Source organism: Sinohyriopsis cumingii, chromosome 1 (assembly GCF_028554795.1).
Source record: "Sinohyriopsis cumingii isolate HCF-2022 chromosome 1, ASM2855479v2, whole genome shotgun sequence".
Taxonomy (NCBI): Eukaryota; Metazoa; Mollusca; class Bivalvia; order Unionida; family Unionidae; genus Sinohyriopsis; species Sinohyriopsis cumingii.
Window position 1 is genome coordinate 150,015,452 of NC_142961.1, and position 27,217 is coordinate 150,042,668.

Below are 27,217 nucleotides of genomic sequence, written 5' to 3' on the forward strand. Positions count from 1 at the left end.
AATTGTAATCTTAACAATTATCAGAGTGACTGAACCAGATATATTATGATAACACAGCAGTAAGGTTAATTGGACTACATGTACTTACCCTTTTGTATGAATTAAAATTTGAGTCTTTCTCAGCTTTATGGAATAAATGTGGCCTCTCATGAGGCATAAATGATATAATATTAACCTTAGTGGTACATTTACTTTTAGTCAACACTTCTTTCAGTAACGAAAACCTGACATCGGGAAACAGAAATCAGATTACTTAACACAAATTATGAATAAAATACTGGTTCTGGATACATATTAAAATAAAATGTGGCCGCTTGTGAGGGGTAAATTTTATATTATTCCACTAATATGCTGGCTGCTGGTCACGTTAGCCAGGTGGCCTTTCCTGAGGGGTACTTTTGAACACAAACTTGTCAGTGCCAATGGATTCTGGCCGTAAGGAGCGGGTGGCCACTGATCAGGGGGGCCGTTCAAGAGGGGGACTACTGTATTTAGTATGTTAAGAGTTCACATACAATGTATTGACTGGCTTACCATTTCCTAGTGTGCTTTGAGTTGACAGAGATAAAGGAACTAGCTTTCTGTAGCATAACATGCTTAGGGTTGAAAGGAAGATTAATGGACTGGCTTACCATTAATTAATATGCTAAGAATTGTCAGACATGATGGGACTGGGTTACTGTTATAGAATGCTTCACCATTTGGCTGGCATCAGAGAAGGAGATCACCAAAAAAAACAAAGCTAACATTGCTAAGGATCAAGATTGATGCCTATGATGAAATGTCTTGAAAATTAAAGTGACAGAAGCAAATGGTGAAAGTAAATCATGAAACACAATACAGTAATCCCTCAATATAAAGTCCCTCAGTAAAGCACTACCCCACTTATAATGCAGGTTTGGTCACTTACCCCATTATCTTGGTCACATTCTTTTTATCATTGCTACTTAGTTTATTTCATTTTACTTTATTTCTTGGCTAATGAAAACCAATTATTATTTAAATTCACATCATCTGAAAACTCTTTTTTTGTGGTTAGTACAAAATAAGGACATAGCCTTGTTAAAATAATCCTCAGTATTAAGTTTCCCTCACTTTTATTACTCTCCTCTTAATGAAAGAGTATTGTATGGTTAAACTACATGTAAGTCTACAAAATACAAACTAAAAGTATGTAAGGTGAAAGCCTGCTGAGTCATTACACTGCAACCCATTTTTTTCTAACATGCTTAAAATAAGTCAACATGGCATATTTTTTAAATATTTTCATAGGAGTGATTTGAACTTTACTCCCTGAATGAAATCAACATCAAAACTTTTCTAACTTACATTGTTTTTATAGCATGACGTCTGCCTTCACTTGGTGGAGCCTGAGGCAAGCTTCCATGTGGTTCCAATTTGATGTTCCGAATTATGTCTTCATGTGACTTAGACTGCTGAGTATGTATGCTCCTCTGTGACAGCGATCCCTGCTGACCCTGTGAATCAACAGACTGTCCTGCTGCATATGTGGCTTGTGATGAGGGCAGTCTGTTGAAATAACTGCTGATGCTGACAGTCTGGGAACCAGTCTGCTGTCCCATATCTCCTAGAACTTTCAGCAACTGAAAGGAAAAAAATGCATTTTTATTAAAATTACATCAGATGAAGATATTCAATTTAACACAGATCTTTCCCAGTTGCACCAATTTACATTTATTATTTTATAAGTGGTGAAGGATATACAGGGTAAGGGTAATTGGGGTGGGATGTAGTCTTGTGCAATGATCAGGGAAGCAATCAATCTATATATTTCCTATAAAAGCAATCAATCTATATATTTACTATAGAAGCAATCAATCTATATATTTCCTAAATGTCAAAAAAGGATGAACCAAAATCACCCTGTAAATCAAACAACTTTTGAGATTTTGTTTCGAGCATGCTTTATTCAGTACTTTAGGTCACCAGCCCATATTACAAATTACAAGTAAATGCAGTGTATGCCATAGTGCACTGAAATTAAATGTGTTCAACATACATATACATGCACACTTTCCTATAAAGAATCAATACATGATATTATACAGGTTTTTACTACCACTAAGTGTATCATTCACCATTTGCACGAGTTATCAAAAATTGTCTCAGATGAAAAGCTGACCTGATATAGTAAGAATTCTTATAATTAATATATCATTATGAGTCATGAGTGATACAAATTTTTAGATGAATATTTCCACCAAAAAGACATTTTTCTGGCAAAAGTCACAGTACCTATTATTTGTCTAAGTCCTACTTTGTCTCTCTGTAGCCTCTTTCTCAATGTGTGCTGAACACCTGAATTTAGCAAGTAACTTCCTAAATAAATATGATAATCCACATGATATATATTTTTCTGGTTCTAATTCAGTTTTATACATGCTATAATACACCCATTTATGTTAACTGTTTTTATCGCTTTGTTAGTTTTGGAAAGCTGAATCCTAATTCTTTGCAAAAATAGTGGGCAAAATTGCTATTTGTCTTCAACATCCTAATTAAGCCAGACATACCTAAAATTGAAACACAATACATGTAACATGTCTCCAACATCCTGATTAAGCCAGACATATCTAAAATTGAAACATAGTACATGTAACATGTCTCCAACATCCTGATTAAGCCAAACAGATCTAAAATTGAAACACAATACATGTAACATGTCTCCAACATCCTGATTTAGCCAGACATACCTAAAATTGAAACACAATACATGTAACATGTCTCCAACATCCTGATTAAGCCAGGCATAACTCAGATTGAAATATAATACATGTAACATACCTCCAACATCCTGATTAAGCCAGACATATCTAAAATTGAAACACAATACATGTAACATGTCTCCAACATCCTGATTAAGCCAGACATATCTAAAATTGAAACATAATACATGTAACATGCCTCCAACATCCTGATTTAGCCAGACATACCTAAAATTGAAACATAAACATATCTTCAACTTTGGTAGCCCAGTTGACATGTTTGGCTTCATCTAGTCTTTTCAATATTAATTAACACTGTTGTGGGTAACAAGTTGAAGGCATTCTTACAACCTTCAGCCAGTGTGTAATACATAATAAGAAATACAAGGTTAAAAGTGGATAACTTCCACACTCCCCTAATAAAATCACATTATTGGTAGTTTCAGGAACACCAAAATACCAAACATTGTACTGCACCATTTCAATATCTCTACTAAAAATCCCCAAATTCCTAACCCACAGCAAGCAAATGGTTTTTATCACAAAACAATTTTTTTTTAAAAAAAACATCCTCTTCACTACAACAGCCAAATCTTTTCTCATAATTTAAAAACCATGTACTTGCTTTCTTTACCTGAGCTGCTAGTATCTGCTTTGCTTTTGTCCAAACAAACTATGGGGTGAAAGATAGACCCATATTTTCATAGCAAGGCACACATCTAATGTCTTTCTTTGAAAAACCAAACCTCCTTTTGCTTAAGATATCTCAAATTTCTGAAACAATGATTTTAATTTGTATTGCCATTAGCCATCATACCCGTTTTAACAAAGAAATATTTAATGACATGTATTTGTTTTTGCAGGAGCCCTACTGTATCAGCACAGTTAGTAATATCATCAGCATAAAGTACTGACAAAGTAAAATCAATATTCTTTTAGATAAATGCACCTCTATTGCAGACCATGTCCACCTCGGATGCAGGAGATCCCAGGTCTGACTTATAAAAAATGGTACTAACAGCTGCCTCGCTTGGTACTCAGCATTAAGAAGTTAGTGTTAGGACTGGTCAGCCTGGTGTCAGAATAACATGACAGGGTGGGACATCATGCTGCATCTCTGCTGCATGATGCTCCAGTGCTAGACAACACAATAAACTGCCACAATGCAGACATCATAGTGATATGACTGAAAAATTGTAAAAGCTACATTAAGAATACAACACACACCCCTCCATTGCATTTGAGCTTAATCTGTTTAATCAATCGTATATGAAAAGGGAAAACATGATAGGGCTTAAAACACAATCTTGCCTTGTACATAATGTACATTTGATGTAAGCAGTTAAACCTTTTAGGTGTTCGGACACAGCTTTTCAGGTTTCTTTAAGTATCTTTTAAAAAGTTCACTAATTTACCATGCATACCCTTATGTATTAATGACACCAAAATTTATCATGTTGTACTTTATCAAAAGCTTCTAAAAATCAACCAAAAAAGACAATAAAATCAACTGCTTAGGAAAACAGCCAGATTCAAAGATTTTGTTAAACAGATCGGTAAGATTGTTTCAGTTATACGATGATAAAATAGAGTTTGGCATCATATCAGATCCAGGAATTTTGTTTCTGATTTTAAGTAAACTTCTCATATTTTCATCATTTGTAATTGGAGTATTTAAGTAATCATCTGTATGTGAAGATGTTTTTCACTAATGTATTGTCAGATTCATCTAAGTCGGAGACTGGCTTCTTCAATAATGATTTAAAGTATTCATAGCAGGGGGCGGTTAGGGTAGGGAAAGATATAATTTTGTTTCAAATATTACTTTTCCAAAGGGTCATTTCTGATTGGCTGATAAAGAAACTCAGCTCAAACTCAAACTAAAACTCTGGGATTTATGATTTCCAGGTCTCACTCTGTTGCTTATTGATATTTAAAAGAAAAATTAAAAAGTATGGTCTAGCTTATTTTATATGATGCCTCTTGATCCAACTATTACAACTGTAAAACACCAGGATGGAAATGACTTATTGTGATGACATTCAATGACATATATTTGTTGTTGAAGGAGTACTAACTGTATCAGCAGAGTTAGCAATATCATCAGCATAATGTTTTGAAAAAATACAATAAAATTTTTTATGACATAAATATTGCATTTGAGATTATGCTGTTTAATCAGTCATTAATGAAAAGGGAAAAAATGATGGGGCTCAAAACACAATCTTGCCTTGTACTTAATGTACATTTGAAGTAAGCAGATAAACCTTTAGCTTTAACACAGCTTTTCAGGTTCTTATACATATCTCTTAAAATATTTATTATATTACTATTTTTTTATTTGTACTATTTTACTATTCATACCTGTATGTATTAATGACAACCAAAACTTATCATGTTTTACTTTATCAAAAAGCTTTCTAAAATTGTCGAAATGACAATAAGATCTACCTTACCTTGCTGAGATATATATTTGAGCTCAAGCCTGAATAATAAACATATTGTTGTATATGGGGTATTCTTCCCTAAACCCTGCTTGTGCTTCATCTATCAGACCATTGTATATATGAGTATTCAGTAAAGATCTTGCATAAAGTATCAATAAAGGATATCCCTCTGTAATTGTCTGGATCACTCTTGTCACATCAATAAAGGATATCCCTCTGTAATTGTCTGGATCATTCTTGTCACATTAATAAAGGATATCCCTCTGTAACTGTCTGGATCACTCTTGTCACATCAATAAAGGATATCCCTCTGTAATTGTCTGGATCACTCTTGTCACATCAATAAAGGATATCCCCCGGTAATTGTCTGGATCACTCTTATCATATCAATAAAGGATATCCCTCTGTAATAGTCTGGATCACTCTTGTCACCATACTCATACAGAGGACCAATAACACTTTTCTACAACTGCTTATGAAAATAGCCAAATTCAAAGATTTTGTTAAATAAAGCATTAATGAAACAGTAAGACTGTTTCACTAAAGGGTCATTTCTGACTGGCTGATAGAGAAACTCAGCTCAAACTCAAACTAAAGCTCCGGGTTTTATGATCTCCAGGTCTCACTCTGCTGCTTATTGATATTTAAAAGAAAAATTAAAAAGTATGGTCTAGCTTATTTTATATGATGCCTCTTGATCCAACTATTACAACTGTACAATACCAGGATCAGAATGATTTATTGCAAATGTCAGAACCCAATTCGCTTTATATTTAAATGTCAGGTTAATCCAGCTAATTCAATTAAAGAGATTAAACTATACAGTTTGCTTGACACATACACCTAATATCCATTTGGAAGAAGCCTGGACCTCTATCTACCATCACATATTGTTCCAACTGATCAGGATCAACACAGTTTGAATGAAATCATCAATAAAACAAACAGCCAAGATCAAGGTCTGACATCCCATAATGTTCCAAGTGATCAGGATCAACACAGTCTGAATGAAATCATCAGTAAAACAAACAGCCAAGATCAAGGTCTGTCATCCCATAATGTTCCAAGTGATCAGGATCAACACAATCTGAATGAAATCATCAGTAAAACAAACAGCCAAGATCAAGGTCTGTCATCCCATAATGTTCCAAGTGATCAGGATCAACACAGTCTGAATGAAATCATCAGTAAAACAAACAACCAAAATCAAGGTCTTTCATCCCATAATGTTCCCAGTGATCAGGATCAATGAAATCATCAGTAAAGGGGGCGCTCACCAGTTAATATGTACTTTTGAGAGAGTGACGTATGTAAGGTGAAGTAGTTCGCATTTAAAACATGCACAATGGAGAGAATGTTGGTATACCTCTATGCTACATTAATGTAATGTGGATGATATTTCTTTGGATACTGTACTTTTGGAAATTTTACATGATTTAAGCACAATGCTAACTAAAATGACTGCTCCCTTGTGTTAAAATATCAGCATGAATTAGTCTAAAGTATACTATACATAGAAGCTATTAAAATAGGGAAAATGAATTTTGCCAGACTAGGCAATACCAGCTTCTGAAAGTGCAATGAATGAATTACCAAATATATAAAATGTAAAAAAAGTTATCAGCTCTTTCTTATACAATTTACCTCTGAAGTTCAGGAAGTGAAAATGACCAAGTAGAGCTAGCACTTTTTTGAAAGGTGCACATCTGAAGTAAGGCCAAGCTGTATACTCTATAACCCATAGTACACCCATCAATCATACACCAAAATAAAGGGAATTAAAGGTTCTTTGAATTATACCTAAGATATACAAGGTCTTTCTTAAATAGCCAGCATAACCAGTGAGGAAAGCCGGGGAAATTCATTTTCTTTAAAATCCTAACCCTATGCAAAATACGAAACTGTAGAGCGCCACCAAAACAAACAGCCAAGATCAAGGTCTGACATCCCATAATGTTCCAGGTGATCAGGATCAACACAGTCTGAAATCATCAGTAAAACAAACAGCCAAGATCAAGGTCTGTCATCCCATAATGTTCCAAGTGATCAGGATCAACACAGTCTGAATGAAATCATCAGTAAAACAAGCAGCCAAGATCAAGGTCTGTCATCCCGTAATGTTCCAAGTGATCAGGATCAACACAGTCTGAATGAAATCATCAGTAAAACAAACAGCCAAGATCAAGGTCTGTCATCACATAATGTTCCAAGTGATCAGGATCAACACAGTCTGAATGAAATCATCAGTAAAACAAACAGCAAAGATCAAGGTCTGACATCCTGTAATGTTCCAAGTGATCAGGATCAACACAGTTTGAATGAAATCATCAGTAAAACAAGCAGCCAAGATCAAGGTCTGTCATCCCGTAATGTTCCAAGTGATCAGGATCAACACAGTTTTAATGAAATCATCAGTAAAACAAACAGCCAAGATCAAGGTCTGTCATCCCATAATATGCTAGCTGTCCAACAGTTTGCTTTAAATCATCTGTTAACAGCCTTGACCCAGATCTGCAGTATATTATGTAATGGAAGATCTGGAACTTGCTGCTTAGAGTTGATGTCGGGTACGTGTCATAGAATAGTGTATTCTTATGTGTGTGTGTCACAGAATCATGTATTCTTATGGATATGTGTCAAAGAATCGTGTATTCTTATGGGTACGTGTCACAGAATTGTGTATTATTATGGGTATGTGTCATAGAATTTTGTATTCTTATGGGTATGTGTCATAGAATTGTGTATTCTTATTGGTATGTGTCACAGAACTGTGTCTTCTAATGGGTACGTGTCATAGAATTGTGCCTTCTCATGGGTATGTCATAGAATTGTGTCTTTTTATGGGTATGTGTCATAGAATTGTGTCTTCTTATGGGTGTGTGTCATAGAATCGTGTATTCTTATGGGTATGCATCACAGAATTGTGTATTCCTATAGGCATGTGTCATAGAATTGTGTATTCTTACGGGTATGTGTCATAGACTCATGTATTCTTATGGGTATGTGTCATAGAATTGTGTATTCTTATGGGTATGTGTCACAGAATCATGTATTATTATGGGTATGTGTCATAGAATTGTGTATTATGGGTATGTGTCATAGAATTGTATATTCCTATGGGTACGTGTCATTGAATTGTGTATTACGTTTATACCTTATACCTGTACTAAAATGTGCTTGGGTTTTATATCCACATACAGCATCACCAAAGTGGTTCATTTATATCTTACATTATTTCAAAACATTTAAGTTTGGTCCACCCCGTGCAGCAGGAGCAAAGTGCTTGCAATGAGAAAACTAATAAAGATAAGCTCTCTGGCTATGGATTCCACGATGTATTTATAGAATTGAGGTAGACAGCAAGCTGTCCACTTTACTGGAGCATCTTCAGCTATTGAGGTAAGTGAAATATAAAACTGCATTCTTTTAATGTTATCCATATTATGTGATAGAACTGTTTGATATATTAGGTGTTCTATATATATATATTAGATACACTATAGCCTATTAACAAGTTAGCCATTTTATAACTTAACAGGTGAGCTGAATTCATTTAAATGCTGCATGTATTAAAGGAGGAGAAAATGTTCGAATCCTTAAAGTTCTGTAAGATTCTTACTGTCTTATTGTCAGATACAGACTTGCATACAAACCTGGTTATTATGATAATAATCCTGTACAGTAGTTCAGAAGAAATGATTTAGTATGTAATAATCAACTCAGTGGATGCGTATGCATAACATATAACACTGCATTTGTACATGACCATGTTGCATGTATTACATGGCTTTAGCTATTATATTTTCAACTGTTTGGCCGTCTATGTTTGATGTTTGGAGGTGTGACCACGTGTCTGGATATCGAGGTATGACCATGTGTCTTGATTTGGAGGTGTGACCATTCGTCTGGATTTGGAGGTGTGACCATGTGTCTGGATTTGGAGGTATGACCATGTGTCTGGATTTATAGGTGTGACCATGTGTCTGGATTCTGAGGTGTGACTATGTGTACAGATTTGGAGGTGTGACCATGTGTATGGATTTTGAGGTGTGACCATGTGTATGGATTTGGAGGTGCGACCATGTGTATCGATTTGGACGTGTGACCATGTGTATGGATTTGGAGGTGTGACCATGTGTATGGATTCGGAGGTGTGACCATGTGTCTGGATTTGGAGGTGTGATCATGTATATAGATTTGGAGGTGTGACCATGTGTCATCTGGATTTGGAGGTATGATTTTAGAAGTAGAGCTAATAGCTCAGATGCAGGCTTGTACAACTCTGTGGTCTTTTTAATAACCTGTGTGCTGCTGTTGGTGATGACATAAGCTTGGAGGAAGAATGTGGATGTCTCAAGTTGAAGGATCAAAGCTTCAGGACCAACAGGTCTGCAACAAACAAGAGAGTTCTTGATGGATCCTTTAGCAGATGGGAGGGGTGGTGCACATATGGCAACTCCTTGATCATCTGACAGAGCAGTGGACTGAAGATACTTTGTAGGTGTCAACTGGACACCACAAGTTATGTTCCATTTTTTAAAATAAATTTAGCAGTGTCACTATTTGAGTGAAAATTATATATATATAAACGTATGTATGTTCTATATGCGGATCAAATATTATCCATATTTATACAAATTCTAAAGATCCGTAATTTGATCACACTAAGTGGTAGATTAATCAGTGTTTATTTTGATGTTAAATTTCTGAACATTGATCACTGGACTACAAAACTACAACATTTTTCGGGGGCCCCGAGTGGCCGAGTGGTCTAAAGCGCTCTTCGTTACGGATCACTGCCATCTCACCTCTGTCTGCGGCGGTTCGAGTCTAAGATTCAGCCAATGTGAGCATGTGAGAAAGCCTGCCAGTAGCTTCTCGTGGGTCGGTGGTTCTTTCCGGGGTTTTCCGGGTTCTTCCTCCACCATTAATACTGGCCACCATGTATAGCCTATCGTGCTGAAAAATGGCGTTAAACCCCACAACAACAACAACAACAACAACATTTTTCACATTCTCCATGGCAGTATGCCATTGCAAAAGTTCTGTCACAATGACATCAAATTTCTGAAACTATATCATGCATTTTACACCCACATATTTTGATGTTTGACCAACAAGAAAACACACATCATGCAAAGACAAGTTAGAACAGAACATATTCATTTAATGGTACAAAAAGTTATATATATATATATATATATATATATATATATATATATATATATATATATATATATATATATATATATATATATCCTTACATACTTGTGTCTGATAGTGCAGTGTACTAGAATTTTTTTAAAGTCTTGCATCCAGTGACATAATGAAAATTTTAAAGAAGTTTTGAGATGTTAAATGTTATATTGAATGGTGATTACCACATATACTTGCTTATCAGTCCAACTACAAACTGCACAGACCCAGATCTACTGTCACATTATGCACTGGCAGATCAAAATCTTTGTTGTTTGCAGTTTGAATCCATTTGTAAGTGAGTATAGATAGGAAGTACACTTTTAGATTTTAATTTTGATACCTTTGACATTCCATGAGGAATTCCCTGCTTTCGTTGGCAGACAAAAACAATAATTTTTTCTTGGAAAACTGTGTAATTCTTCCTGCCAGGATCTGCAACACAAGACTTACTAAGTAAATTCGATTATGATTGCTATTCATTAAAATAAAATACATAGGTGTATTTCAAAAATGATCCTAAGGAATATTTGAATTAATAATTATTTAAAAAGGTCTATTGATGCCTAAGGGCTGTTCCATTTAAATATACATAGTACCTAGGAAAGTCAGTTTTTGAAAACTATATGCTAGGATACTTTGATTTCAAAGAGTTCATATTCAAATAATAAGAAAATTCTAAATTACATCTATGGAGGAGTACACCCCATTTAAAGTGCCTTCCCTGGGTCCCATGTATGATTTACTGGAACAGCCCTAAGTATCAATTTTTAAACAACTTAACACATTACTGTAGCTGTAAAATATAAGATTAATTATTTGCGGTTTCTCTGAGCAAAGATTTTACATGAAAACTTATTAAGTTATTAGACTGGCTTTGCAGTTTAATATACAAGTACATACAGTCACATTCCATGTTCATGTATTTGGAAGGCACAATGGGGTCCACAAACACAGACCGCACTATAAGTGAGGCGTGAGTTACAGAGGGACCTCCTAAAAATTGACAAAAATTGCTTTGACATCAAGAAAACCATAGGGGGTAGCTGCGTTAGGGAACTGGGCTGTTTAATGACTAAATCCTTATTTTACAATCACATCGATAATAATTTTTAATAACACGCTTTTTCTAATGAAGTTGTTTGTTATTCTGTTTAAATAACCTTATTTTCAAAATGTCCAACATATGAAAGATTGTTCCAACTGGTTTCAACAACTATCACGTGTATGCTAAAAGTCTGTGTATTATGTCATTGCTTTGTGTTTTTCTTGATGAGTTTGGTTCCCGTAGTGGTGTTTAATAGTATCCACAGAGTAGGGAACTGGACTAACTGGACTAACTGTTGATACACCACCAAACAAGATTCCTTTTTACAAAAACACGCAACATTTATTTCGTGAGACAATCGTCTATGTCGAAACTCAATTTTCACATTGTTCAATTAGTACAATATTGATGTTGTGATTTCATTGAAGTAATAATGAAACTTCTTATCATCCTTGGGGATATCTCTAAGTGCCAGTTCAAGAATTCTCTGAAACTCACTTGCCCACAATGGTTTGTATCTGTGAAATCAAGCTCTTTATTTTACAAAGTATTCGTTTCGCTTGGCTGCCTTGTTATCTTTGATCACAGTTATGAAAGAGTCGGTCAATTTAGTTTATGTTACATACACAGTAACATTTATAACAGTGTTCGATTGATCAAAAGAAGTGAGTTCACCTGACATATGACCAGGGCCGCTAGATTTTAAGTATGTAGGATTTTCGTACCTTTTGACTTTTCTTTTATTCCACCTCCTTTATTTGATTCAAAAGACATAATTAACGTGATAATACAAAGGAGGCCAGCTTTTAATTCAGTGCAACAATACAAGAAATACTTCCGCAAGTCAGAAACACTCGCGAACATAGCTGTTACGGTAGATTGACGCATTTTACGTTTAATTATAAGAGGACACATTGCATTTATGACACTTACACTTAAAAGGAACTAAAAGATAGAACTAGAACACAAATTTCAATTGATAAAAAAATTATTTAATTTGTATTTATTTATTAAAGTACTGCCTCCACTCGGCATAAGTGGCATTTTCATTGATCAAAATTTCCTAAAATATCATTAATTGCGGTGTACTAGGAATGTCATTTGGAAAGAAAATGTACAAAAATTGTATGACCTATTTTTAAATTTGATATTTCAAAGTGTTGATTAAAATTTCCAGGTCCTATCTACCATTTTCGACAATAAAACGAGCAATACGTCAAAGTTTTCTTTACCAATTTTGATGGCGATTTTCTTCAAGTTCAACAAATAGGGATCAATTTTTGAGGTATTTTCTGGTTTAAAAAATGGGATCCAAGCCTGACCCTGCATTATAAGCAGGTTCACGAGTTATCAAGGGAGTGGTGTATTAAAGAAACTTTAAAAATTATCAGTATTGCTCTCACTATCTCCATTCTCCTCCTCCTCTTCCTCCTGTTGCCCTCTACTATCCTGGTCACTGTTAGATATCAGGCAGATCTGGTGACCTGGACGCTTGTTAAAGGTGTATACCAGTCTTAAAGAATTCCCTTAAAAAGAAAATATCTTTAATTTCGTATATTTCAAATGCTGCAAATCATCTAAAAAAATCATTTAGTGTATGTTAAGATTAATACATAAATAATGACAGCCTTTCAAAACAGCAAACAACATTACTTTGATTCATTTAAAAATGATTTCATAATAAATCTAAATATACTGAAGCTTCTCAAGACCCAATGCCCCCAAGGTCTTTAAAGATCCAATGCCCTCAAGGCCTTCAATGACCCCAAGGTCATTAAAGATCCAACATCCTCAAGGCCTTCAATGACCCAATGTCTTTAAAGATACAATGCCCTCAAGGCCTTCAATGACCCCAAAGTCATTAAAGATCCAATGCCCTCAATGACCCAATGTCTTGAAAGATCCAATGCCCTCAAAGCTTTCAATGAACCCAAAGTGTTTTAAAGATCTGATACCCTCAAGACCTTCAATGACCCCAAGGTCTTTAAAGATCCAATGCCCTCAAGGCCTTCAATGACCCCAAAGTCATTAAAGATCCAATGCCCTCAATGACCCAACGTCTTGAAAGATCCAATGCCCTCAAGGCTTTCAATGAACCCAGTGTTTTAAAGATCTGATGCCCTCAAGGCCTTCAATGACCCCAAGGTCTTTAAAGATCCAATTCCCTCAAGGCTTTCAATGACCTAATTACCCCAAAGTCTTTAAAGATCCAATGCCCTCAAGGCCTTCAATGATCAAATGACCCCAAGGTATTTAAAGATCCAATACCCTCAAGGCCCTCAATGATCAAATGACCCCAAGGTCTTTAAAGATCCAATGTCCTCAAGGCCTTTAAAGATCCAAGGCCTTCAATGATCAAATGACCCCAAGGTCTTTAAAGATCCAATGCCCTCAAGGCCTTTAAAGATCCAATGCCCTCAAGGCCTTCAATGATCAAATGACCCCAAGGTCTTTAAAGATCCAATGTCCTGAAGGCCTTTAAATATCCAATGCCCTCAAGGCCTTCAGTGATCAAATGACCCCAAGGTCTTTAAAGATCCAATGTCCTGAAGGCCTTTAAAGATCTGGTCTGGATGATAAACACAATTATTGATAATGAATTTTTCATTAAAGCTTGGTTCCCACTAATCAATTTTCAACAGCAGCCAAACTTACATTAATAATCTAAAATTTGCAGATAATCACAACTGTTTTAAAAATTATGATTGGTTGATTGAATTTTAACACATTATTGGCCATATCATTCCAACAAAACAATGGGGGAAAAATGAGTAACTAAAACAAAATGGTTATCAAAATTTGTAGCCAATGGGTAAAATTAACAGGCAGTGGCCATTTTGACTATAACTAATGGAAACATAGTGAAAGAATTAAGTAAAGAGAATGAATCAGGAGAAAGAACTTTTTTATCAAATGTAAACATGTTTATAGTTTATTTGACTTTAGTCTGAAATGCTGTGGGAATGGGAGTCTCTTACCTGTAATAATGCCTGATGGACTGGTTGCCTTGGCAACAGCTTGTTGATGTTTAGCTGTGGTTACTTGCTCCACCCTCTGTTGAATTACATCCTGTACCAGCTGTAACAATTCCTATCACAGAAGTATATAAAAAAGTGCATTTCAAGTGAAGACAGGGGGACAAGCCTAAAATACCATTTTTAATTCATCTACACAACTAATTTATGTATTCTTGTGCCACTTCTGCCAAGTTCTCTGCATTACAATGCAAAAGTTTGGACCATAGATTTCAGTCATATATTTACTAAACAGGATTGTACAGACAGTATGTCTGTGTCTTTGGACCACAGATTTCAGTCATATATTTACTACACAGGATTGTACAGACAGTATGCCTGTGTCTTTGAACCACAGATTTCAGTCATATATTTACTACACAGGATTGTACAGACAGTATGCCTGTGTATTTGGACCACAGATTTCAGTCATATATTTACTACACAGGATTGTACAGACAGTATGCCTGTGTATTTGGACCATAGATTTCAGTCGTATATTTACTACACAGGATTGTATAGACAGTATGCCTGTGTATTTGGACCACAGATTTCAGTCATATATTTACTACACAGGATTGTACAGACAGTATGTCTGTGTATTTGGACAACAGATTTCAGTCATATATTTACTACACAGGATGGTACAGACAGTATGCCTGTGTCTTTGGACCACAGATTTCAGTCATATATTTACTACACAGGATTGTACAGACAGTATGCCTGTGTCTTTGGACCACAGATTTCAGTCATATATTTACTACACAGGATTGTACAGACAGTATGCCTGTGTATTTGGACCACAGATTTCAGTCATATATTTACTACACAGGATTGTACAGACAGTATGTCTGTGTATGAGGATGATGCTTGCAAAACACATGCCCTGAACACAGACTAAACATTTAACTCCTAAAAGATGCAATGTGAAATCTTGCTCTAACAAACACTAAATGCAAATATACCTACTGAATTTCAATACTGAATTAATAGTGCTAACAGGGATTCGCTAAAAAGTTCAACACGTTTTTAATTATGTACAGAATTAAAGCAAGAACTGTTGGCAGACAGAATAGCTCAGCTATTCACAATGACTTAATATTAACAAACATCAAAATCCAAAAAACTGAGAAATAATTTGTGGAATATAAGTGTTACTTAGTTTAAGACCATAGTTGTAATATCATAGCTAAAATCATCTAACTTACAAAATGGTAACAGAAAAAGCACTATTGTTTCATATTTAAAAAGGGGGGGTGGGGGAAATATATGCAGACAAAATATATATTATACTCTTTAGCGCAAACCCTGAACCCTGCTGCAAAAATGTCATGAAGGAATCAGAAATTCCAAATCCATTACGTATACTGTGTCTTCTAAAAATATTAATGTATGTAAAACCATTAGAATTTTAATGGCCCATACATCCATACATATAACTGTTTGTAGTCTTTAGAATCCCAATAGCCACACAGCCATACATATAACTGTTTGTAGTCTTTAGAATCCCAATGGCCCATACATATAACTGTTTGTAGTCTTTAGAATCCCAATGGCCCATACAAATAACTGTTTGTAGTCTTTAGAATCCCAATGGCCCATACAAATAACTGTTTGTAGTCTTTAGAATCCCAATGGCCCATACAAATAACTGTTTAGTCATTAGAATCTCAATGGCCCATAAAACCTTTTTCAGCCAAGGGCCAGATAGCATTTTCTAAGACCTCTCAAGAGCCACAAACACTAATTTCTTTAACATAATTACTGTTCACGTGCCCAATTTGTGTTGTTTTAATTTGCCCTTAGGGCCGGACATAACAAGTTCAAGGGCTGGATCCAGCCCACAGGCCATGGGCTGTGCAGCCCTGGTGTACAGTCATTAGAATCTTTTTTTGCCGATACATCCATACATATAACTGTGTACATACTTTAGAATCTCAGTAGTACATGTATCCATATATATAAACTATCTTGCTATATCATGAGAAAAAGGCAAAATTTGTACTACATTGTGCAATATACCATACCAGCAAATGAATTTTCTGGAACCAGTCCAATTCTGAGTGTACTTGCTGCCCCTTACTATCATGTACAGAGTGCAGTTCTAATAAAACCACCAACTTCTCACCAACCTAGAAAAACCAAATAATTAAAAGTTGTCAGATATTAACACATTTGGTACAAAACTTGTGCCAGCAGATTTCCATTAGCAATACTAATGTATTTATAAGGAAAATTCGTAATTATTTCTACAGAGTGACAAGTGGGATTCTTCAAGGGTGATTGGAAATTGGGATCACTTCAAAGTAGTGCTGAAACAAATGCTAAATTTATTATACAATAATTCATAGCCTGTATTCAAGTATTATATGAATATTCATTGTGATGTCATTATACCTTATATACTCACTCATAAGTCAAGTCAAACTGCAAAACAAACAATTCATGCTCTAACTTTGACTTGCTCACCATCTTTGCATCCGGATATGTGTATGGGCAAAAAACTGCATCCAGGCAAAACCGATTGTTGAAAATCACAAAAGTCTCATCTGAGATTGGGATATCTGGTCCAACTATTAGCCAGAACAACCAGGCAAACCATAAATTGCAGAACAAGACAAAAAATAAGGAACAAACCAAAAATACCAGAACAAAAATAGATAGTCGAAAATACACACTATTTCATGTTTTCTGAATGTTAATTATAATTAATCTCTAAGTAGTCTGATGTGATGTTTTATGATTTATTTGAAAGAGGTATACATGTATAACAAAACTGTCTACAGGTCCATGAGATTTGTTTTCAAGGAAAATATAATTTTATATACTGAGCTATTGATAGAGCTTTAATTTATAAATGAAATGTGGTAAATAGCTGCTGCAACAATTCAAAGCAAGTGGTCCTTTCTGGATATTGTGAAACAAACATTTGCCATGAATCTGCTTGAGCAACAATCATTACAATGAAGTATTGTAGTTTTGTCTTCTGTATGTATCACATGAATAATAACATGGTTGATCTAAATAATCGACATTTTCTTCATCAATTTCTAGCAGCATTTTAAGTATTCTGTACATTATTGTGATTATTTGCTTCTTCATTTTATTTATTTCTTTGCAAAAGAGTGGTACTGGACATTGATTAGTTGCATCAAAGACAATACTGTATATTTAACAGGCTCTTTCTTTGTATTGGCTGACACTTTTACATAACATAAGAGCCAATGAGATATAATACAAGAAAGGAGCATTTCATTTTCAATTTTGTGTAGATCAAACAGTCTCATACCTGAATTATAATTTACCAGAGTAAAAGCAACAAAAGTAAGTTACAGTGGTTGTTTTATCAATTAGGAAACCGCTTTGCCATCCATCTGCTCTTTATTCTCTTTAAACAGCAGACAGACAGATAAACAGACAGACAGACAGATAGATGGATGGACGGACAGATAGATAGATACATAGATAGACAGACAGACAGACAGATAGATAGATAGATAGACAGAATATCACAAATATCAGTATTCAACTACTTTGGATCAGAAAAATAATAAAACGGAGTGATAGTAACTGTACAAATATGCCTTTCACAACAAAGTTTATTCATGATGGGAGATTCACATTGATGATACGAATACACTTGCATGTGATAGTTCTGAATAGCAATAAATATAAGTTAAAGGTAAACAATACGAGAATAAAAAAATTAAATACTCTGGGATAACAGGTACAAGCAAATAATAGTAATTGGTTAATTGTTACAGTACTAAATTTAATCAATTTAATGAATATTCATACAGTGTACATTGTAACAATTATTTTCTGACAGTTCAGAAATAATGCAAACAGATGAAACATTAACAAACAATATGTGCTGTGTGCACAGATGCGAGAGCATCATTTATCTTCTTTTGTCTTTTTTCTTTTTAATTTACTGGTATGAAGTAAAGATTGCTGTTAAGAAAATTTCATATCTGATATATATTACTCTTGACCAAAAGCAAAAATTTTGGCAAACTCTTTATATATGTTGTATTTGCTTAGAATCTGAGCCAGATAAAATATCAAAAATTTTAACTTCAGTAATCAAATCGCATTTTAATACTAAATTTTGATACTGAGCAATACAATAATAATCTGATCATTTTAATTGACCATGTTTTTATTCATACATGAGAAAATGAGCAGGGTGGTTAAACAATAATAACAACTTATTGGCACAGTTGCAAACAATCTTAATATAACAACTTATACCTTCTGACTACAAGCCGCTACTTGCCGAAATTTGATTCATGCAGATACCCTGCTTACAAAGTTCAATGTTTTTAAATAAACATACCTTAATATATACAGTGTAATATAATTTTGGTACCAATACATTTGAAGTACACAGAAGATATGAACTCGTAACAAAAATATCTCCCATTTACATCATAGTATCAATACCAAAAAATAACAAAAAACAAAGTTCAATAACCAACATCAGTATGAAATTAATTAAAAATAATAGAAATAAAAGTATAACAAGTTATAGATGGAAGTAGAATTTGTGATTTAACCTTTGTTCCAGTATTATCTATTTTTGTTCTAGACTGGTATTTTGTTTGTTCTGGCAGTCAGCAGCAAATGAAGCAGGATGTAACATAGAAGTAACAAAGCTGGCGACGGAAATAATTTCTGTCCAGTCCTCACAGTTGCAACATACTGGAGCTTAAGAATGAAAGCAAATAGAACTTTGATCATATTTTGGGAAAATAATGCTGTAGAACAAAAAAGAAAAGGCACAAAAGTTGGAAAGGGGGTGAAAAGCAGAGACAGGGAGCACACACAGACCCAGTCCAACAGCACACTGCCTACTACAAATCACAAAAAGTCGAGTCACCAGCAGCCTACCGAGCCAACTACTACAACTATTAGTGCCTGGTCACCAGTACTGACTGCCCCGGCACAACCAGACCACATTTTGGTACACAAACAACAGCAAGAAAAGGAGACGTATGCTAGTACTCTCGCTCATCTCCTACGAGTAGGACTCCTCCAGTAAGTCCATCTATTCCTACTCCTACTAACTGGCAAAAGGAATTGGATCTATTACAAGAATTGCTGAGGGCCATTAAGGAAGCAACTACTCCCGTCATGAAAAAAAAATGGAGGAAACTAATGACGAACAAGAGGGGTCTACAGAAGGTGAGCTGAGTCAGGCAGAGGGAGGGGAGGACAGCGACCCAGGCATGAGGAGACTTCACACCCTTGGACTGCAGGAGACTATAGAGGACACCAAAAAAGCAGGAATCTACATAAATGCAGTTACTTATGTAGCATGGAAGTCTCTAAAAACAAAGAAACCACAGCCACAACAACGGATTTTTGGCAACCGCATCATCTCCACCTACTACAAAGAAGCCTATGAAAAACACCCAATGTCGACCCTAATTGATGCTGCTGAATATCTAACAGAACTCCATGGGTTTGAGGCATTCCCAAATCAGCAGTATAGAGAGAGTTGCACAGTGGAAAAGATATTTGACCAGGAAACCAGCCGGTATACCTTCTAACCGGTTGCCTTAAACAGCCCTTTTTAGGGCTACCAAATTGCCTCTTATTTAAGGGAACCATTTTGGCTTGGTTTTCAAATTCGATAAAACCACAAAACTGATATCCTTTCGATCGCTTTGCTTCAAAATTAAAACTTTTTTACCTAATAGTGACTCAACTTTTTATATGTCGCTTAGACATTTAGCAAATTTAAATTGTTAGGGCAATTATTATGTACACATTGAAATAATTTTATTGATTTTATTTGGAGATAGGAAAATTATAAGACTTATATGGATTTGACTCAAATGCACTGGTGGCTCACACAATATTGGTTTTGTTAGGGTTCATTAAATAACGGATTAAAATTTGATTAAAAATGGGCTGGTGTTCAGTGACTATTGCAAAAAATCTTCTTGCTGGACCGTTTTCCTCCCTTGCCACTTCCAAACATTGGTACACATGAGTGAAGATGTGGAATGATTTCCACCCACTAAAAAACAGGTGTCCTGATGTGACGTCATAGTGGCCAACCAATCGCGACTGGTGTTACATACTGTATTGGTTGACACCTGGCCAGTAGTGTTTAAGTCAAGTCTTTCTTTCATCAGTGTGTTGTTGGGTCCATTCCCACTCATGTCAGCCCTCCATTCAGGCTGTTAGAGACCTGTATGGACCAACGGCCTGAAGCTAAATTAACAGTACTCTTTGAGCACATAAATGCCTGGGGGATGAGGCTCTAATTCCTTACCCCAGGATCAATTAACAGGTCGATGTGCGATCATTAACCAGTGGTACATGCACATATGTGCGCACACCTCTATAATACAACTATTGAATTGAATTAAACTTGTTATGGCTTGTTGCAATTTGTTCTGGTAAATCATCTGACCCTAGGATATCTTTTTTTGCATCATCTTTCATTTTCAAGGGTTTCCTGACAGAATTCTGGGATTATATTAAAAAGTGGCTGTTTTTTCAAGATCTGCTGCGATGCCTATGGAATTCATGGGTTTTCAAGAATCGCTACAGACTTTGTAAAATGTTTTTCTAACACCTCCAAGCTTTGACTTCTTTACATTGTTGCCACAAGTGGATCCAGAAATATCCTAATGGGGGGTGAGGGAGCATGAGACAGAACCCCTGTAGGCAAGGCCATCCTTTGAGGCGGGCGATACAGACGAACGCCTATGGCGCCTGGGCCGGGAGAGGGGCATTTCGCGTTTTTCTTTTTCCCAGAGTGAGAGGCTCTAAGTTCGGCGAGATGCAATTTCGCCCAGCGCAAACTTGCGATCCTGCCGGGAGGGGGGCCAAAGTCAAGAGCGCCAGCTACCTCCAAGAATTTAAGCGTTTTCATGGCATACATTTAACCATCTAAATCCAAATAAAACTTATTCATATAAACGTTCAGGTTTCTGGCTCTCATTTTTGGGGGGAGAGGAGGGGGTCCGTCCAAGGTTTTATGAATACAGTAGCAAATGACTTCGTAATATTTTGGTGGAAACACAAAAACACAGTTTTGTTAACAATTTTATCTAGTGCGGCATACTTCATGTCATCCTTGTTATCTTTATCATACCCTGACGTAGTAAGTTTGCCCTGTCTGTTTCATTTCTTCACGTGCATGTTGGTTGAATATTGGCCTTGCATACCGATGTTGCTAACAGCTGGCCAGCTTGCAAGTAACAAGGGCCAAATAGAGTGACTTCCCCTCAGGACTGGTCACTTTTGATTATATATGTGGAGTTCGGAATGAGCATTAATTTTTTTATTGCCGAAGCACTTACCCGCTTGGTTTTAACATCCCGTGCGACATCGGCATATCCGCCTGATTGAAAAGTTGTAAATATTCTTTGTGTGTGATCTGCATACATGGTATCTAGCATGGATTCAATGTAATCGAGAATTTTTTCAGTATTTACAAATTCTCATTAATATTTTAGGTGAAGATGAAAACAGTGAACTTAAAGAAAAAAAGACAAAAACCCTCATTATTATTCGGCAACCCTATTTTAACTGTAGAAAACAACACACAAATACTTTCAGCTGTGCAACATTATACTAGGATGACTCAGAGATTAACTTAATTTACTGAACTCACAACCATTTGAATTGCCATTAATTAGTTCTTATTATTATTATGCTTTGTGTATGCATATTTTCTGTAAAACCATTGGTACCGACAGCGAGGTTCTTGATGTTATATTTTTTTTCTTGTTACAGTGGAGGAGACAGTGCTGATAAGTTTATTCTTTCTATTGAATCCCCCAGAATCATATGTTTGTCATTATTTTGACAAAGTTTCTCAAATAAATATTGTTTAAACTAAAAATCCTCAAGTGGTACCGTTGTCAAAGTTTTGGAGACTTTTTAGCGAACCGTCTCTTCCAAAAGCTTCCAGAAATGCAATAGCATACACCGAGACGTTCTCTTTCCTTATTTGTATATTCACTTCTAGGACAATTTAGGACCAGTTTAATGAATACATGTTGTGATGTATTGTATCACTGTCTCATACGCAAGCGCCATTGTGCCCAATATGTAATTCATTTAAATTGCCAAAAATAAATCAAGGCTGATTTCTTTATTTCTTCTTTATTACTGCAATTAATGACGAGTGATTTTCTTTTAATCTTCAGCTGCATCCAGAAAACATTGTCATCTCCGTCCGCTCTTGAACGGACAAGTGAACGATTTCTTTCGACAGCATATAATATTTAGACTTACGACGAATGCGCAGGAGAATAATTCTAATTTGATTGGATGAAAACGGTCACGTGATACTCATCTGGAATTTGTTACACATCGATACATTCTAAGGACTACTTTTGGTTCCTTGTTTCCAGGTTATTTTATGTGAAGTTGTATCGATATCAACGCCTTACACCATAATAATAACAACAACAAGCCCCCACCGAGGTACCTCTAGATTTCCGATCAAAATTTACAAATTTATAAATCTATCATGCATTTTGTCACAGTGAAGATGCTAAAAAGACAAACTTTGATCTACCTAAAAGTGAATGCTTTATTAATTAAATCTTCTGATAAGATGACAGAGAGAAAGTAAAGTGGAATTACAAGGATTAAATGGTCATGGCTGGGTATTTATCGATGTGTAAATTGTTACCTAATCACTCACAAAGTTAACATAAAGTCCTTCGGACTTATTTTCTTTGTGATTGATTAGGTAAAATTTACACATCCATAAATACCCAAACATGATCATTTTATTCTTTAATAAAGAAACAGATAATACAGCTGTTGACTTATGTAATATTTTCTCTGTCTGCGGCGGTTCGAGTCTAAGATTCAGCCAATGTGGGTATGTGAGAAAGCTTGCCAGTAGCTTCTCGAGGGTCGGTGGTTCTTTCCGGGGTTTTCCCGGGTTTTTCCTCCACCATTAATACTGGCCGCCATGTATAGCCTATCGTGTGCTGAAAAATGGCGTTAAACCCCACAACAACAACAACAACAACAACATGTAATATTTTATTCATTTACCACACTCTAAATGTGTGCGTAACTCATGTTTCTATTACATCTATGAAGTTATTCCTCTAATCCCAAGCAGAAGAACTGTTTGATGTATCATATCATTAGTTTTAAGTCATTTGCTGCGCTGATTTTTTAAAATGTCCAAAGTGGCGGTTAATTTGCATCAGTGAAATAAAAAAAAAATGTGTTGTGCAGCAATAAAATGCAACTTTTACATTGTGATGCATTTCTAACTCGTGGGTGTGCTGTCACTTCTGTTGATAATTGTCTTGTCATATTGTTGACAGTATAAGTATTAGTGTTCAGTACCATATACATTTAGGCAAACATCAAATTTGTTCTCTAATTTAGTTGTATGAATGGAAATGGAGGATCGCTACATGACAGTTAGTTTTGTATCTTAGGTATTTTTTAACATTGTGAGATGTGTCCTGAGTTAAATTATATGTCATAAAAACATACTGTACGAGACTTAGTTGTAAATGCAAGTAAGATTGAGATTCTTTGTTCATTGATGTATCTACTCTGTTCATAATTCCACTGTTTGTTTTTTTATATTTTCCATTCGTAGTTACGCCATCCTCTTCTATAAGCTTGATGCCAAATGCCAAATGCATCTACGTCAAAATGCAGAAACGAAAAAGGGACGTAATGATTGAAAGGAGTAAAAGAACAACAAAGGATTACAATGATAGTATGTTCTATTCATTTTTCTTTTAAATAAGTTGAAAAATAGAAATATATATTTTATTTTGTACATTTTTTCATCATTAGCACCATTTCTACTGTTTGTACAGATCTTTATAATTATTTAATAGCGATTTTTTTTATTAAAGAAACGCTTATAGTACCCAACACTTTTTTTTCTCCAGATTTCCACGTCAATGTTCTCATAAAAACTGGATACCGTTAGTGAAATCAGCTCAGTGTTCTCCTGAAAACTTCAAATCGTTATTGAAAATCAGCTCAGTGTTCTCGTGAAAACTTCACACCGTTATTGAAATCAGCTCAGTGTTCTCATGAAAACTTCACACCGTTATTGCAAATCAGGTCAGTGTTCTCATGAAACTTCACACCGTTACTGAAAATCACCACAAGCATTTTGCTATCGTTAGGAAAATCTTGGGGGAAACCCCAAAGGCCCTGAAACAGAATGTGGTCAAGAAATACTTACAAATCTCAGCGAATCGAAATAAGAACTATAGGGCCTTTGCCAGAGGGTGAAGGAGAATGCAGAACTCTCCAAGAAGATGGTAATTTAGAGATTTTCTTCTGTGAGAAAACTGTTCGATTGTTTATAGCCCGTACTTGCTGTTTCGAACCATGCTATGCATAATACATGTGTCTTGCTACATATACACTACATTTGTAGCCATTGCGTTCAACATTGGAGTGAACGCCATTTGTAGAGTTAAGTATTCACTGTTGTATAGTTCATTTTATTACATAGACATATAAATCTGGCGTTCCTTACAACTGTTCACTCCGCACATCCGTAACACACACACACACACACACGCACACACGCGCGCGCGCGAACTACTTAGGTACGTTCTTTGATGTCTATCCGTATATATTTTTATATTTATGAATCGAACTTTTATATTTTATAAATGCCAGTTTGTTTTGAATTTTATGCATACAGTAAAGGTACAAATATCGAGATAGGGTAAAATGGGGAGGTGGTGAAATAAATACAAAACCTCATTCTTGTTTTGTCCCGAGTCTGGGGAAAGAACTTGTTTGACATGGCTTATGAAAAGAACTCGTTTGACATGGCTTATGATTTCATCTCAGCCTGACGGCCTCGACGTTTTCTTACGCTATTATAAACTTGTTCTTTCCGCCAACTCAGAATAAAAACTCGTATGCAATTTTGTGTATTTATAATTGTGGTTAGTATGTTGTATAGCATAGTTGGTGTTGTAGGTAAATTCAGTATGTTGTATAGCATAGTTGGTGTTGTAGACAAATTCAGTATGTTATATAGCATAGTTGGTGTTGTAGACAAATTCAGTATGTTGTATAGCATAGTTGGTGATGTAGGCAAAACCATGGCAAAAAACTATGTTGAATCATATTTTGTCAGCTGGATAAAGAAATTATTATTATTATTATTATTATTATTAACTGAGTTCCCTTGACTGTGTAATATCGTGGTTAGCATCCGTAGGATGACGAAGTACTTAGCGTGGTACAAACAAAATCTGGTGAGAGTAAAGTCTAAATGGCCGTAAGGGGAAAAAGCTCTCCATGAGCTTCTGTTATTCAAGTTTTTTAAAAGTAAATTGGACTTGATTTACATTGTTTATTTTTCATATGATTGGCCCCATATTTTCATACGAAGGAAAAATGTACTGTGTTTCTTCACACACATACTGCAACTACTTCCATGTAAGAGAACTTATAGCCATATTTCAAAGGATGTGTTTTGCAAATGCTTCATTTATTATTGATGACAGAAAAATTCAGTGTATCCTATGTTGTGAAACTTATTTTTAATTTTTTTTAAATCTTGCCGGAGCCTGCTTGAAAAAAACAATAGCAAGGTCAAGACTACTGAAGTGGAAAAAGCCACATCAGAGACCTTCAAGTATGCCCCAACCCAAAGTGGAAAGACAAAATACACTCCTCTTAAACTCTTACTCTTATACTCTACTCATCTTAAATTAATTGGACGATTACCATGAACTTTCACGCACGGATTTGGCTTGTGTTTTAGTTGGGTCTAAATGTAAATGGTGCCGCTCGGAAACCAATATGGCTGTCACACCTACCATCTTGAAAATCTTGCTAAATTTTAGTAGATAATTTATATCTACTTTAAGGAGTTTTACGCAGTTCTCGCGGGGTATTTCGTGGTCTAATGTGGTGAAATTGGAAAAAAATTTCACGTTTTTGCCATAATTTTGGCTTGGAATTCTAGGGTTTGCTTCTAGAAAGAATATTGAATTATTTTGGCTTTTTCTGGATGTCAGGTGTGTATGTGGTGTCAGTGTAATTTTCATTGTTGCTTGTTTAATGAAGTAGAAAATGCAGTTTCCAGAGGTATTAAATATGAGAGGTCATAGTATTGAGCCTTGTCGTACTCATTTGGAAGTAATATACCAGTTACTATATGAGGATCAGTTTAATACGCTGTTTTAGGCTATTCAAATAGTTTTCAGTTAGTTTTGATTGATTTCAGAACAATGTCATACGCTTTAATTTTTTTTCAATCATAAGGCTATGCGGAAAAATGTCAAAGGCCTTGGACTGGTCCATTAGTATTGCAGCCACATGGAAGCCATTGTCCAGGGCACCCTTCCAGTCCTCCGCCAGTTTCAGTGGAGTTTCAGATAGAGAGCTATGAAAATGAAACTGAATATACAGAAGAGTACACAGAGGGTGGCCACTGACGAAATCAAATATCGGACATTCCTTTCTACATACGCAGATATTATCGCTTTAAGAAGGGGACAAATCAGCTGAAGACAGGACTGTTATGTATAAAACCGGGTGAATGGCCAACCAACCACCAATAGGGGTCATCTTTTGTCAGTCAATTTTGCATTGAATTTCGGAGAAGAAAGGATGAAAAGTTAACAGTAACAATAATATAGCTGATGGTTATGTCTTAAAGTGTCTAATCCCTTTTTAAAATGAGCGAAACAAGCATTTCGCTAAATATTGGCTGATTACTTATGCTGGCTGTAGCGTTTTTGCATCAGTGCCTAGCAAAGGCACCACAACAAGCTATGGAATCTTTACTAT

The 27,217-nt window shown here is 35.5% G+C and overlaps 1 protein-coding gene across 2 annotated transcripts in view; it reads right to left on the bottom strand.

Moving 5' to 3' along the window:
• The window catches only part of LOC149808140 (uncharacterized), a 49,214-nt gene extending 27,558 nt beyond the window's left edge, over nt 1-21,656 (bottom strand). Inside the window, exons 1-6 of one of the 2 annotated variants that reach the window (XM_089973740.1) lie at nt 21,546-21,656; nt 16,459-16,563; nt 14,396-14,507; nt 12,821-12,943; nt 10,713-10,804; nt 1,330-1,604 (exon numbers count right to left, since the gene is read on the bottom strand). In XM_089973740.1, coding sequence (XP_089829866.1) covers nt 1,330-1,604; nt 10,713-10,804; nt 12,821-12,943; nt 14,396-14,507; nt 16,459-16,563; nt 21,546-21,578 — 740 coding nt within the window. In that variant the 5' untranslated portion in view covers nt 21,579-21,656. Of the gene's footprint in view, nt 1-1,329; nt 1,605-9,474; nt 9,563-10,712; nt 10,805-12,820; nt 12,944-14,395; nt 14,508-16,458; nt 16,564-21,545 lie in introns of those variants that run through there. The other variant, XM_089973750.1, reaches the window with a different exon arrangement.
• Between the last annotated feature and the right edge of the window lie 5,561 nt (nt 21,657-27,217).